Genomic DNA, 17,258 nt, shown 5'->3' on the forward strand with positions numbered 1-17,258 from the left:
AATGCAAGTCTCAGTAGGACTCTCGATGCCCAATCTTGAGGTTCTCGACTAGGAACATTTCAGACCCAACCCTAAATAGTTGGTCTCATGATCACTATCCAATGCGCAATCCAACTGTTGCATGGTTGTTTAGGTGGTCAGGGCATCTGTTGTGACGTCCAAGCAGTGCTTGACGTAATTTGGTAGGCACAACGGATACGTGTTCCAACAGTGAATTCTTACCATATTCCTCGGGACAATATTGCTTAAATAAAGATTGCTTGAATGATTCTCAAAACCGCCAACCCAATTGGCTTTTGGTCATCAATTCCAACTTTCAGTCCTTTCACTTTATTTTCGTATCCTATAATGAGTTATAACGCATACAATTAATATATCGAGAATATCATAATTTTTAAATAGAATATTAAATATTATTCACACAATTTCTAATGATCCTTTACTATTTTATTTCTATCGAAATATAAATTTTTGTTATGGTTCTTCATAATAACTAGACACTCTAGATTTCATTAAAGTACTTATAATTTATCAATTAATTCATAGAGATTCATTTAACCAAACCCCTTATATATTTATAACTATCGCTCTTACAACAACTATCAATTAAATCGTTTAAAAAATCTCATTTTTTCTATTTAATAATTATAATATTTCATATACAACTTTTTAAAATTTATTAAATACAAATTTCGAATATCTTTATAAATTTTCTATCAATTTCGCGCAGCTATGGAATTTAATTAAATACCATTACATATAATTGACAGTTTAGTCAATAGATCAGATGAAATTGAGTAAATTAACCATAGTAATAATTAAATTTTAAATATCTAACAATTTAATTAATCAATTATATCATTTTTATATCAAATGTGATATTTAAATTTACACTAATTTAAATAGCCAAACTCGTAAAAAAATTTTATTAAACACTAAAGCAGATATTATATATTATATTTAATTAGAACACTAATTGAATAATATAATCATAGAAATTAATTAATAATTAAGATGTATGAAATATTACCTACTTGCTCACGGCTCAGCTGAAGACGGGAGAGAAAAGTGTATAAGGTATATGCATCTGAGTGAATCAATTTGATGTATCTGAAATTAAGGCGGTGGGCTACATTTTTAATAAGGTACATGCGGCCCCACTAAGCCACATCATCCTCACTATTTTAATTTTTTTTTTGTTATATTTTTATATTAGTTGTTTATTGTTAATAACTTTTGATAACATTATAGTTTAGTCCCTAGCTTTCTAAATTTTAATTAAAACCTCCGAATATGTTTTAATTTTAATTTGGTCCATTCAAGTTTTAATACAATCATAATTTGAATCTGTAGTTTATTTATTACTTAACTAAGTTTAATAAAAATTTATCAATTAATCCCACAATTATGTATAATAATCTTTGGGGCGTCACAATTTATCCGCTCCTAAAATAATTTCGTGCTTGAAATTTAACTAACTTTCCTGCTTAAGAAATAAATATAGGTATTTTTCTCTCATGTTCTCTTCAACTTCCTAAGTGGCTTCCCTTAGAGAGTGATGACTCTATTTGACCTCCACCATAGGTACTTCTTTATTTCTCAATTTCTTTATACTCCGGTCCAAAATTGTCATTGACTCTCCTACATATGTCAATCCTTGAGATATCTCCATCTATGGCTCATGCAAAATATGGCTAGGATCTCTATTAGAAACTATAGAGGTAGGAATGCCATGTAATCTCACAATTTTTGAAACATATAATTCGGCTAGCTTATCCAATTAATCATTTTGAAGGATTGGCAAAAAATGTGTAGATTTAGTCAATCTATCCACAATCACGCAAATAGCATCATGTTTTTTGAACGTACATGGCAACCCAATGATAAAATCCATAGTAATCTTTTCTCATTTCCATTCAGGTATAGACAAAGGATGAAGCTTACCAGCAGGTGCTTGGTGTTCTGCTTTTACTTGCTCATAAGTTAAACATTTTTCCACAAACTCTGCCACATTTTTCTTGATCGTTAGCCACCAGTAATAGGGTCTCAAATCCCAATACGTCTTGGTACTGCCAGGATGCATAGCATATGATGAGTTGTGCGCCTCGTACATAATTTCCATAAAAGAGATATACAGAATTCTCTTCTGCAACTACTCAACAATCCATACACTTGCTTTAATTCCTTTACAACAGAATTTCCATCTTTGTTTTTCCTTTTCAATATGGCACCAGAGCGGGTGTAACGATACTCTGCTTGCTTCTGCATTCTATTCGTTCCTGTTTTTCTTCACCATTGTCACTTCTTGAATCAAAAATCAACTCAAGAAATGACAGACAAAGGAACCAAGGAAGAAAGAATCTCCACTGATGTGAGACTTCAAGGAAATGATAATCTTGGCGTATCTCTTGTGTCTGCTCCATTGAATGGGAACAACTACTTATCTTGGGCAAGATCCATCAAGATAGCCCTTGGAGCAAGACAAAAATTGGGTTACTTTGATGGGTCGCACGCAAAACCAATAGAAGATAAAGACGCCATTGAGCAATGGCAGAAAAATTATTACATGGTAGTCTCTTGGATATTGAATTCAATATCAAAAGAGATTGCAGAAGCCTTTTTATACACAGAAACAGCAAGGGACATGTGTATAGAACTTGAGATGCGGTTTGGTGAAAGCAATGGACCACTTCTCTATAAAATCCAAAGAGAAATTGCATCCATCTCACAAAACAATTCCAATGTAGCAACATACTTCACAAAACTCAAGAAACTTTAGGATGAATTGGGATCTTTAGATCCCTTACCTATGTGCACTTGTGGAGCCAGTAAAAGAATGTCTGAAAGGAATACCTCTTACCAATTGATACAATTGCTTATGGGCCTCAATGACATATATTACCACGTGAAGAACCAGATGTTACTAATGGATCCATTGCCTTCTGCTGCAAAAGCGTACTGCATGGTGCACAGAATTGAGGAACAGAGATAGGTCAACTCTGAATTTACTGAATCAGAAAAGGAAGGAGTGATGGCCGTGCAGATTTCTGAGACAAAGACACAAGGTAACTTGAGAACAAATTTCAAGAAAGGACTGGCAGTAGACAAAAGGCAACTGCAATGTGATCACTGCAAGAAGAAAGGGCATCAAAAGGAGGGATGCTTTAAACTAGTAGGATATCCTGATAGGTACAAGAACATGGTGGATCAGAGAAAAAGTGGTAGCAGACCAACATATCCAAGGATGACTAATCCAAGAATAAATCAGCAAGTAAAGAGTCTGCAGACAACCATGAACAATGAGCCTGATGTAAATTTTTCATAAATAATCAGGACGGAAATGCTCAGAATCATGCAAGACCAAAATAGCAGCCAGATGAGCTCAAACTTCTCTGATTTCCAGGGTTATGCAGGTGATAATCTTACTGCCTCTGAAATTTAGATTATTGACAGTGGAGCATCAGCCCACATGTGTGCATCTACAACTGCTTTTAAAACCTTTTATAATCTTGATAATGAGGTTTCTGTGAAATTTCCTGATGGAACCAGCCAACAAGTACAATTCACTGGAGAAGTTCATATTGCAGAGAACATCATACTAAAAGATGTATAATATATTCCAACATTCAAGCATAATTTGCTCTCTGTTAACAAACTGTGTAAGGATAATCATCTTAGTGTCCATTTCACAAATGAAACTTGTGTTTTGCAGGACCTTAAGACTAAAAAGATGATTTCTGTAGGTAGACAACGAGGGAGACTTTATGTGTTAGAAAGACAATCACAACATCACATGACAAAAGCACTTAGTTTGAACCTCTCTACCAGTGAAGAAAATCAGCCAGCTGACGTGTGTAATATGAATAAATGTAGGGCTATGTGTAATGAAGCCCTATGGCATAATAGGTTAGGACCCACTAGCCTAGAAGTGTTGAAACATATGAAACTTTGTAACAAGAGTACCATCCAACAGATTGAATGTGAAATATGCCCATTGGCAAAACAACACAGAACTTCTTTCAACCTTAGTGAATCCAGGACAAAATCTGTTCTTGAGCTTATTCATGTAGATGTATGGGGATCTTACAGAAAGTATTTTATCAACAATTATGAATACATGCTCACTATTGTAGATGATTTCAGCAGAACCACTTGGACATACCTGATGGTACACAAATCACAAACACTGTCCAAACTTGAACAATATTATAACATGATACTAACTCAGTTTAATGTTAAGATCAAACAGATCAGAACTGATAATGGAACTGAGTTTATTAATAAGGAATGTCAAGATTTCTTCCATGATAAAGGTATAATACATTAGAGAACTTGCATTCACACACCTCAACAAAATGGTGTGGTTGAAAGAAAACACCAACACCTTCTTCAAATTGCTAGAACCCTTATGTTTCAAGCTAACATGCCTTTAAAATTGTGGACAGAAGCATTAATAATGGCTACTTATCTGGTAAATCGATTACCTACTCAAACCTTGAATTGGAGGACCCCCTATGAGTTACTCCATAAACTGAAACCTTCTTATAATCACTTAAAAGTTTTTGGATGTCGTTGCTTTATCATAAATACATTGCCTTTTAAGAGAAACTTTGAGCCGAGAGCATTAAAGTGTGTTTTTTTAGGATATGTTGATGGTATAAAATGGTACAAAGTGAAGGAACTTAATACAGGAAATATACATGTTAGCAGAGACATAACATTTCATGAAAACACATTCCCTTTTAAAAACTCCAAGGAGGATGGTAGTGACATAGTTTGTCCACTACCTGCCATAGATCAACTTGATGAAAATGAAACCAGTAATGAGCCCCCTCCAGTAACTACTGATATCACAGAACCTGAAGCTGATACTCATGTACCTAGGAGATCTGGTAGACCTACCTAGCTGGATGAAGGATTATGAGTGCTATAACTCAGAAAACTCTTAACATTTTTCATATGTCACATACACATTCTTGCTTTGTGGAAAATCTGTCAAGTATGCAGGAACTAAAAGACTACAGGCAAGCACAGGAGAAGGTTGAATGGAGGGAAGCCATGCAAGAGGAAATCAATGCAATAGAAAAGAACAAGACTTGGAAGGTAGCAGATTTACCTCCTAACAAAAGGACCATTGGGTGTAAATGGTTATATAAGATAAAACTTAATCCTATGGTACTGTGGAAATATATAAAGCCAGATTGGTAGCAAAAGGATACAGCCAAGTTGAAGGAGAGGATTACAATGACTGCTTTGCACTTGTTGCAAAAGCAGTCACTATAAGGCTCTTCTTGGCTGTAGCTGTGGGAAAGAAGTGGCCTATCCACCACCTTGATGTTAATAATGCCTTCTTGCATGGCACACTTGATGAAGACATATATATGGAGCCTCCTCAAGGCTATAAGATCCCACAAGGTAAAGTATTGCAACTGGAAAAGTCATTGTATGGCCTAAAATAAGCATCTAGAAAGTGGAATGAAAAATTCACCAACAAAATAAGAGAATTTGATTTTGAACAATGCAATCATGACCACTGCTTGTTTGTGAAAGGCACAAATATAAATTTGATTGCATTACTGGTTTATGTTGATGACATATTAATCACTTCTGCCTCTGAAAATTCCATAATCAGTGTCAAGGATTATTTAGATGAATTTTTTACAATGAAGCACTTGGGAAATGCTAAATATTTCCTGGGACTTGAATTGGCTTGTTCTACTAAAGGTTTAGTGGTCACTCAGCACAAGTATACTCAAGATATTGTTAAGGATGTTGGACTCAGTAATGGTAAGCATGTTACCACTCCATTACCTCCAGGACTGAAACTTGCAGTAGATGCAGGGGCTGCTCTCACTGACCCGTCCAGGTATAGAAGGCTTGTTGGCAGGTTGTTGTACTTGAGCTTCACAAGACCTGACCTATGCTACACTGTACAACAACTAAGCCAACACTTACAACATCCTTGTGAAACGCATTGGGAAGCTGCTATTCCTGTTGTCAGATACTTGAAGGGCAGCATCTCCACAGGTTTGTACTTCTCCTCAATTACTGATTTCTCACTTAAAGTTTCTGTGATGCAGATTGGGCTGCATGCCAAGTGACAAGATCATCAGCTGAAGCTGAATACAGAAGCATGGCCACTACCACCTGTGAAGTAACATGACTGGTCTATCTTTTGAAGATTTATGCATTGAAGCCAAGACCCCAATTCCTTTTTATTGTGACAATAAAGCTGCACTACACATAACGACAAATCCAATCTTCCATGAGAGAACAAAACACCTTGAAATAGACTGCCATGTGGTGCGAAATAAATTCAAAGAGTGACTAATACAACCAAACTTATGTGATGTCAAAGCAACAAGTTGCAGACGCCTTCACAAAGTCATTATCTTGCAGCTCTTTTCTGCATATAAGATCCAAGTTGTCCTTGGTCACTCTCAACCCAAGTCTAACTTGCGGGGGGGGGGGGTGATAAAATCTATGATCAAGCTACCTACTTCCCACTGGAACAGCCCTCACGAACAGAGGAAGAAGAAGAACAGTAGTTAGTAGACTTAGTTTATTTTTCTATCTACAGAAATCGTGTTTCTAGAATAGCACTTTTTATGTGGTTATTAAGTAAAATAGCAACTCAGTGGTTGTTATAGTTAGTTGGGCTCCTTTTTTTATATAAGGGACGTTCATTCCCTTTCTTAAAAGAGATATACAAAATTCTCTTGTGCAACTACTCAACAATCCATACACTTGCTTTAATTCCTTTACAACAGAATTTGCATCTTTGTTTTTCCTTTTCAATATATTTGTATATGTTAGCTATATATTATATCCTAGTGTAAGTCAATTATTTAGTGATTTTAAATGAATTTTCTTCGGGATAATTTTATTTTTCGTACGCCAAAATAAACCCCTTTTCAATTTTATCCTATTAAGCCTATTACTCCAGCCTCTCCAAGCTCATCTGGGATCTTAGTTGCTGACGACGGGACCGCTTGCCTCTGATTCAGAAACTCAAAGCGAGTGGAAGAGATTTCTTGCCCACAGGACCGATTGTTTTTTATATTCTCTGTTTTGCTACTAATTTGATTTCGGGTAGCTTTAGATGGGTTCGTCGTTCTGGTAATTCTATAGAGCATTTCTTCGCCTAGTCGGCTTTGGGTTTTCTTGTGGGTGGTTCTGTTGTCCTCCCCGCAGCTCTTGGCTTGTTGTCTTCGGACATTTCTCATTAATGAAGTTCAGTCAAATAAAGTAAAAATACAAAAAACTCCCTTGTGATATCTCAAATGAGCAAGTTATCCCCTTATAAAAAAATAAATAGCAATTTACCTCTCTGTATTTTTTAATATACAATAATTTACCCACCTATGATTCTTAAAATGAAGCAATTTACCTCCTTATACAGGGAGGTAAATTGCTTCATTTTAAAAAGTATAGGGGATAAATTACTATATTTGTTTATAGATGGGTAATGTGCTCATATTTAATATCATAGGGTAAATTGCTATACACCCAAAAAAATAATAATAATTAGATGCTAGTGTAAGTCAATTGATTTAGTGCTTTTAAATGAATTTTCTTCCATTTGTTTATTATGTTGAGGTGTATTTATTTGAACAAAATAGAAATATTAATTGAGAAGATTAAGAGGGTATTTGGGTAAATTTTTTAAAAATATTTTATAAGCTCCTACATCTTATAAAATATTTTAAAAGCTTATAAAATGTTGGATCTTATTCTAAAAATGAACTTCTAAAGTGTTTGGATAAAATAAGATGTTAAAGCGTATAAGATGAGAAAATATCTTATAAGATGTAAGGGTGTTTGGCATAATAAGGTCCAAAATACTTTAAAAAAATTATCAAATACTTTGTTAAAGTTTATAAACTCTTAAAAACATCTTCTGCCAAACACCCTCTAAAATTAAGATAGAAATTATAACGGAACTAAAAATTAAACAGAATGCATTTCCAGTTAACAGAAGAATATAAATATGGCTAACATTGCAACATTTTTGGGCTAATAAATTCAGCCTATTTTAACAAAATATAGAACTTAATTAAAAATCGATAAACGAGGGGTTAAAAATGAAATAGCCATATCCTGTAGGACCAACTTTGTAATTTTGCTTGGAAAAAAAACACAATTCTCCGATCGGCTTTTTAATTTACCAAAAAGTAAAAATTAAAAATATTAGGATTCCCATTATATATATATATATATATATAAATATAAATGACCAACTTGCTGCAAAATAGTACTATTTCATATAACTCCAATTTTGTCCATGCATGTAATGAGGTGTATAAGGTCTAAATCATTTTAATTTTATGTTTCATAATAGAAATATATTTTTTATATATGACATGTGCTTATATGGGATTTGGTAATGGAGTATATTCTATCTCTTGGATCAATGTGCATATATATATGCGATTTGGTAATGGAATATTTGTCTTCTTGGATACTTAATGAAAATAATTAATAATTTGATTTGGCACAGTTAATTTAATATATTTAGGGAAGGAGACAATGAAGATTTTTTTATGGAAAAGAATTCAAGGACAGCTGTGATATTGAAAATATTTAAAAGAAATTTTGAAAAAAAATAAAATATCTATTACACTCCCTGTTATATGTAAAAAAATTAAAAAAACTCCCTGAGATCAAAGAATGTAGCACATGTGGGGTTGACTGCAAGTGAGTTTGTAATTATATTTTTTTGATAATCACTACAACAAAATAGGATATCAGAGATGGAATTTTGTTTCAGAGACGGGAAATTCAATCAACTATGATTTTCGTCTATGAAAATAAGCGACAGAAAGTCTGTTGCAGCATTATGTGGCTAAAAATCCAGTAGCTAAATAGTAGACACGAAAATATTTTGTCTCTAATTCTGAGACCGAACATTGATGTCGCTGACTCTATCGACAAACAACAATAAAGTTTTAGAGTAACCCGTCTCTGATTTTCATAGATTATCTTCCTGATTCCATCGATAAAGAGAAATACTTTCTGTCTCTGAAGGGAAAGTTTTTGTTTGTTAATTATGTCTCTAATCCGTCTCTAATTTTTTTTTTTACAAATTTTTTTTAATTTCTATACCTAAATTAATATTTTGCTCATTATCTTATCAAATACATCCAATCAATACAAAAAAAATCTGAATTTTTTAAATCAACAACAATAAACAATAACAAAAAAGATACTCATAATACAAATCAATAATAATATAATTGATGTCATTGTATCATCCAAATACTACCAGATAATATCAATTTCTATAATCCCAACGCAACAAAAGTAAGTCAAAATACAGCCCAAATCAACACAAACTAAGTCATAAACAACCAATAGAAAGAAAAAAAAAAAAAAACTAATGATATTCTCTGGAATGTCTAATGTACAAACCCACCAGCAAATTGATGGTATGCTTTGTGTATCCCACATCTTGAAGTAATTAACGAACAAATTCTTGTAGGTTTGTCTTCCTCTTTGTAGCCTCTTCCTCCCTCATTCGAGCTTCTTCAAGAGCAATTTCAAGCAATTTTTTATTTTCTTCTTCTCGTCTTGAAAAATTTTCTTTCATCTTTGTAGCATTAGAGCGCATATCATTGACAACTTTTGTTAACTCATTGAGCTTCTCCTTGTTAGAATATTTTAACATTACAATCATTGTGGTCCATGTGACATAAAGTGTAAGAGTGCACATTAAGGATATTTTATGGTGGTAATTGAAGTCTAACTTTGATGGTTAAGTTAGCATTAAATTGGATTACAACCAAGGATCAAGATATCCTCTCCTCTACCTCATAAAGAATTGAAAAGGTTGGACTAATGGTTGTAAAAAAAAAAAAAAAAAAAAGGTCTTACGTAATTTCATAGTCTTATATACACTTCTAACCATTAAGAAGAACTGAAAGGAGAGGCTAGAGGGGATAATCTACACTTAAAGAGTTCTAGGTGATCTGCAAGTAACTTCAAGTAATGGATCAAGGTAAGAGTTTATGTTTATGTGAAAATTATAATTTGTCAAATTCTTGGGTATTACAGAATTTATTTGATTTCCATGTACAAAAATTAAATAAAAATTCAATAAAAAGTTTTACACTCCTCAGATGTGTTAAGAGTAGAATTGCCTAAACTTACACATATAAATGACGAGCTACTTTCAAATTCATATAAACGTCCTTTACAATAACCTCTAATTGTATCATCTCACAACCTTAGGACAGAGTATACAGGTCATCAAGCATTTAAAACATCATCATCAATGTGACATTGTATTTCATATTCTTTCGTTCAATATTCCAGAAAAGAGTGAGACAATCGTAATTTACGAATCCAACCCCTGACCTCTCCAGAATATAATATTATATAATATATATAATTTAATAAATTTTAAAGTAATATATAAATACTTTTTTAATAGTAAAATTTACTTTACATGTAAATATATAATTATATTAATATTTTTTAATATAATATTTTTAATTACATAATTATATTAATTCTTAAAAAAATGGCGGTGACAGCTTTGCCTGCCCTCTTCATCCCTGGGCAACCTCAACGAGGGCGACCACCCTCGTTGCTCCCTCGCCCATCCATCAAGACGCCGTCGCCCATGGAGTGGTTGATTATTATTTTTTAAAATAATATTTTAATTTTTATAAATTATTATAATAATATCTATAATATAATTGTATCCAGTGGTCGTTTAACTCATTTTTTAAAGTCACGTAGGACTAAAAATCTCTAAAAAATATTTAATTGATATGTCATGTCATTTTCTGAATAAAAATAAAAAATTTGAGCCATCAAGAGCCTAATTTCATTAATTTTAAAATATAGTGCATAAAAATTAGACATAATTATCGAATCAAAATGAATATTGAGCATATACATTGAACGGACCAAAAAAAGAAATTTTTTCCATTTAAAAATATAAATTTTATAAATTATTGGTATACTTTAATTAAAATTTATATAATATACAATAGAAATATAAACTTTTTTATCATATATATGGAGGCATTTTTAGTTATTGTCCTTTAAAAAAGAGGTTCAAGTCAATCGGAATGCTATGTGATTTATTAATTATAATATAAGAATAATTTTTAATGTTTAAGTTTTCACAAGGGAGTTTTTGATATTTTTCTATACCAGAGGGATCACGACGAATTTAACTCCTTTTTCATGTTACTATAGAAAATGAAAGAATTAATATGTAGTAAATTTACCTAATGAAATAATTAAATTAAAACAAACAAACCTTTATCGCTAACGGAGGCCATTGATTAATATCAACTCCATTTCAAAATATGTATAGCATGCATTATTAATTGTTATATTTCTTAATATGTAAACCTTGATTTAGCATCAAACTGTATATAATAGTATAATTGATGAGTGTTTTTATTTTCAGGTATATACGACGGTAAAGTGGGTAATGGTTGAGTTTATGTGCAATCCAGACGTGATGAAGAAGGCACACAAGTAACCAAATGAAGTCGTAGGATTGAACAATGTAGTGGAAGTGTTTCATATCCCAAAACTAGTCTATTTGGACGTTGTCATATAAGAAACGCTTCGCATACACACAATAGGACCCTTCTTAACCGCAAGAACTCCTAGCCAATCTTGCACAATGGGAGGACACTATATCCCAAAGGATTCTGTGATTTTCGTAAATATCTGGTCTATTCAAAGGGACACACTTGCTTGGGATAATCCGTTAGAATTTACACCCGAGAGGTTTTTAGGTAATTATAGGAAATAGGATTTTAATGAAAACAATTTTAATTATATTCCGTTCGGATTAGGAAGAAGAATTTGTGCTCGACTACAACTAGCAGAGAGAATGTTGAGCTATGTGTTGGCTTCACTTCTGCATTCATTTGATTGGCAGTTGCCAAAGGGTGAAATAATGGACGTAGAGGATAGATTTGTGGTTGTGTTGAGGAAAAGGACTCCGTTGGTTGCTATCCCTAGTCCTAGGTTGTCCAGTAAGAATCTGTATGTGTAATTTCATATTCTACTTATGTTGGTCTAGTAATTAGTGTATGTATAATCTTTATTATCCAGCACAATATTGAACATGTTATGAATGAATACGACGCTTCTTTGATTCCACAACGTAAGTCTGCATTTCTATCTTGATTTTTTCCAGAAATTTGTCGGGATAATTCTATTTTTGGTTCCTAAGTAATACCATTTATTTGATTTGAACTTTTACATAATCACCATTTACACTTTTGATCCCTAATTGGCTTTCTTTTTTTATGATTTTGTCATTTATGTCAATTGAATGTTAACTCAAATGAAATTATTTCTTTTTTCGTGCCTCTTTCCACAGCCTCACGTGTTCAACCTGTGCGTTTTTCGACTTGATTTAATGGTGTATTGACATAAATGATAAATATATATATATATACACATAGGGACTATAAGTGCAAACAGTGATTGTTTAGGAATTCATGAAATTGACTAAATAGTATTATTATGGGACCAAAAGTACAATTCTGCGGTCTTTATCTTATTTCAATATAACGTTGTATTTTTCTTTTTCCCTAAGAAGTTTCAATTATACCCTTCTCTTTCATTTGGTGAATTAAAACTTTGGTTAGAATTTGGTCCGTAGAAAACACCCTTAATTATGTAAGTTTCAATATCTATTTTACTCGAATGAGTCTCTTTTGTACTGATTTGTTTTGTTTTCTTGTGATGAGAAAAATTACATAATTACTGAAATAACCATATATTTTTAAGTATTATTTTATGTCTCTCTGATTAATTACATGGAGCCCACTGTACCAAGAAAAGCAGCGGCGGCAGCAGACGGCAGCAGGCTTTACAGGAGGTGACTTGACTCATTTCCATTGGAGCCACGTGTTGTGTACACAATGGGTATCGTACGGCTATAAATAGCCTAATTTATGATTATTCAAATACGTTTTATCACATCATTTTTACCGCCCTTTTGTGATCTCATTCGACCTCATTTTAATCTTTTCGACCCCACTTTTTTGACTTAAGCATCGGAGGGCCATCACCGAGGGCTACTCGGCTAGTCTCACGTTTACTTTGTTCTCAGGATCTCCTAACAGGTAGTTCGAAAGAAGGATTCAGCGAGCCAACTTAGCGATCCGATCCCGATTTCGCACGACCTACATCATCTTGTATTGTAACTTAGGGTATCATATAAAAATTATCAGAAACGGTCTCTTATTCGAAATTACGTAAGCGTGAAATACCAAAAATTACATTATTGGACGCTTAATTTTATCAGCAAAATGGATTTGATTCCCATATAAAAATATCCTTGCACAGCTTGTCTCCGTCCTCTTCGATATTTAATGAAAATAATTAATAGTTTGATTTGACACCATTAATTTAATATACACGGGGAAGAAATAATTAACATGTAGAAGATGTACCTAATCATATAAATATATGAATACGAACAAAACTTTAATTAGTTTTGTGAATTCAATGACTTTACTAATAATTAATTAGGGAAAAGTATTATTTTAGTCCGCTAAGTGTGTTTAATTTTAATTTTAGTCCGATAACTATATCCATTTTTGTTTAGGCCCAGTAACTTACGAAATTGCTTACTTTTAGTCCTCTGGCAGATTTTCGGACAATTTTACCCCTATAAGTGCATATGGATTAAAACTGTTTTTCAAAGTTGCATAGGCGTAAAATTGTCCGAAAATCTGCCAGAGGACTAAAAGTAAGCAATTTCGTAAGTTACTGGACCTAAAGAAAAATGGACATAGTTATCGGACTAAAATTAAAATTAAGCATATTTAGCGGACTAAAATAATACTTTTCCCAATTAATTATCAAACAGTTCGAAAGAGAATCTTCTGCACTGATTTGTTTTGTTTGGTTTTCTTATATTAAATGCACATGAGATTTTCTTTCAAACAACGAGGGGTATTACATAAAAATTATTAGAAACCTCTCTTATTTGAAAGTATGTAAGCGTGACACACGATAAATTATATTTTTGATCTCTTAATTTTGTTGGCAAAATGGATTTGATTCCCATATAAAAGTATCCTTCCACAGCCGGTCTTCGTCTTCTTGGATATTTAATGAAAATAATTAATAGTTTGATTAGACAGAATTAATTTAATATATAGAGGAAACAAAATACTTAACATCTTAATCAAATAAATATATGAAAACAAACAAAACTTCAATTAGTTTTTTTGTATTAATAACTTCACTAATAATTAATTATCAAACAATTGAGAAAGATAGAAAATAATTCATATTTAGCACAAACCTTATCTTTTAGTACAAGCTATATTTTTCCCTAAATCTAGCAACAAGTGAGCAACACATGCCAATTTCCATTAGTGTCTAAGAGCTGTACTATTAAAAAAAATATGGCATCCAGTCTAATTACAACAGGTACTCATATATTTGTTTCTATAGCTACAAAAATAGTAATAACTTTTCAAAATTTATACCTCTGTAGCTAATTTTTGTTATAGTTGTTTTAATTTTATGAACTATTTTCGAAACCTATATCTCTGTAGTTAATTTTGATTACAGTTTTTTCAATTTCTGTAGCTATCTTATGACAATAAATTTGTTTAGCTGTTTCTGTAGGTATATAATATATGTACATTTTGTACCCAAGTTTGTTTCAATAATGACGAAATATCTATTACAAACATATAATAATTTTCACATTCTTAATACTACGAATTTTCTATTTTTATATGGGTAAATTACAACGACCTTCCTGAAGTTTGGCATGATTACGAATAACCTCTCGTTTTTTGAAAAATTACCAATACCCCCCTGATTTTAACGGCCGTCTAATAATTAGCCCCAATCCATTAGATTTTCATCTATTTTTATGGTGAACTGATCAAAATGCCTTATGGATTAAAAATTATAATTTTATTTATTTTTAAAAAATTATTTTTTTATGGATTAAGTGGATAATATTTTTTATAATTTTTAAAATTTTTTCATCCATCCCGTTCGATGTTTTTATAAGATTTTATTTTCTTAAAAAAATAAAACAGTGAGGGCAAAGTTGATAATTTCACACCTCCATCCAAGGATTACATAATTTCATCAAACATCAGAGGGGATATTTGTAATTTTTCAAACAACCAAAAATAATTGTAATTATGTTAAACTTACGGGAGGTCAATCGTGATGGGTGTCGAGACCATACAAAATAATTCCTACTAACACTTTGTAGGAGTGGGAATAGGGTCGACTCCACAGGAACCGGTGTTAAGTTGATTTCAAAAAAAGAAAATGATTGGGGGAATTTTGATTGGTAAGAAGGAAAATTACAAACTAAATAACTAGAAAGCAGTTAAAATTACCTGACGAGAATATGAGAGAGAGCTTTTCCGGTTAAGGTTAGGATCATGCTTGATTCTTGTGAGTTGATCATTAAGGCAAAAATAACACTTGTATAAACAAATAAATCAGTTATGGTTGTTGGTACGACCAAATAACCTTACCTTTCCTTATCTTTTCGTCAACCAAGGTACGACCGTTGGCTAGATCCCCAATTAACAGACAACCCTGAGAACGTCCACAAGATTTAATCTATTAATAGAATTAAGAATTAGAAAGGCCTGATTCTAATTAACAAATTCCTACGAGGATAATTCGTTTAAATTAGATCATTCATACCCCATAACACAACTAACTACTTTGACATAATTAATTATGCTATGTTGCTACTGAGCATTGAACTAAACAAATAATTACACAAATTTGTAAAGTTCTATTAGCTAAGCAAACCTTCTTGATAATGAACAATTGGCCATATTATTCATAAATAAGATGTTTGTAATAAAGACACAGAGAATAATATGAATACTTATTGAACAAGTGTAAAAAGAACAGATTAGATCTCACAACAAGTTACGAATCAAGCAATCACCATAACTTTAACTAGAAAATAAAGAATTTAGCCGGACATGTTAATGGAAGAACACACTAAGAAATGGAATTCCATTCACTCCGGCAATAAATTAAAACTAAAAGAAAGAGTATGAAAGTGAAGTAAGCTAATGAGAATAAAGTATTCCTATTCAATTCCAAGTTGTCCTACAAATGAAGGAATCCTCCTTATTTATAATAAAAGTCTCCTACAAATCTAGACGTAGGGGGAATAAGTACATGATTAGTTCTAAAAGAAGTAAATAAATCATAAATATCATATTTAAAGGAGTCCTTTCCAAATTTACGTACACCATATTTTTATTTTGCGGAAATCACGCTTCCTTTTTTCATCCGAGTTGACCAATCACTAAGCGTGGGCACGTTTAGTCAATTCCGCAGAAATTGCATTGAAATCTCATTTTCCCTTTTTGATGTCCTCAATATCCGTTTTTGACTTGAGTTTTGCCACATTCATCTCACATTATCACTTTTACTGAATAAGCAATAATTTCATAAGATTAGGAATATTTTAGTTCAAAAAGAAGAATTAAACTACTATAAAATCGTGACAATTTGCAAAGTTATCAAATCGTAATTCACTCTTTTTATATAGATAGCAATAAAATATCTTAGAGCCACTATTGTTGCAATGGAAGTGGAGATTTTGTAGTGACATGTACATAAAAAATGCTATTATCTATTACTTAAAAATTAAAGAGAATGCATTTCCAGCTATTAATGGGGCACATGTATTTGACTGGAAGAATATGAATATGGCCAACATTAATTGCAACATTTTTGGGCTAATTAATTCAGCCTATTTTAATAGAATATAGGATTAAATTAAAAATTCATAACGAGGGGTTAAATATGAAATAGCCATATCCTAAAGGACCAACTTTGTAATTTTTCTTGAAAAAACACAATGATCTGATCGATTTTTTAATTTACCAAAAAATAAAAATTAAAAATGCTAGGATTTCCATTATATATATGACCAACTTCGTGCAACATAGTACTTTTCTATGTAATTAGGTGAATAAAGTTTAAATCAATTTTTATATTTTTATATTTTATGTAATTAAAAATGTTAGGATTCCCACTATATATATGACCAACTTGGTGAAAAATAGTACTATTTCACATAACTCCAATTTTGTCGATGCATGTAATTAGGTGTATAAAGTTTAAATCATTTTTTATATTTCATAATAGAAATATATTTTATATGTATGACATGTGCGTATATGGGATTCGGTAATAGAATATAGTTTGTCTCTTGGAACTTGAAGCCTGAGGTTGAATGTGTATATATATATATGCGA

The 17,258-nt window shown here is 31.9% G+C and overlaps 1 protein-coding gene across 1 annotated transcript; it reads left to right on the plus strand.

Annotated features, from left to right (window-relative positions):
- On the plus strand, nucleotides 2,330–2,779 carry LOC105156964. The gene has a single exon (XM_011073240.1). It carries the CDS (start codon nucleotides 2,330–2,332, stop codon nucleotides 2,777–2,779), a length of 450 nt encoding a protein of 149 aa, XP_011071542.1.

The sequence above is a fragment of the Sesamum indicum genome, linkage group LG1 (genome assembly GCF_000512975.1).
Source record: "Sesamum indicum cultivar Zhongzhi No. 13 linkage group LG1, S_indicum_v1.0, whole genome shotgun sequence".
Taxonomy (NCBI): domain Eukaryota; kingdom Viridiplantae; phylum Streptophyta; class Magnoliopsida; order Lamiales; family Pedaliaceae; genus Sesamum; species Sesamum indicum.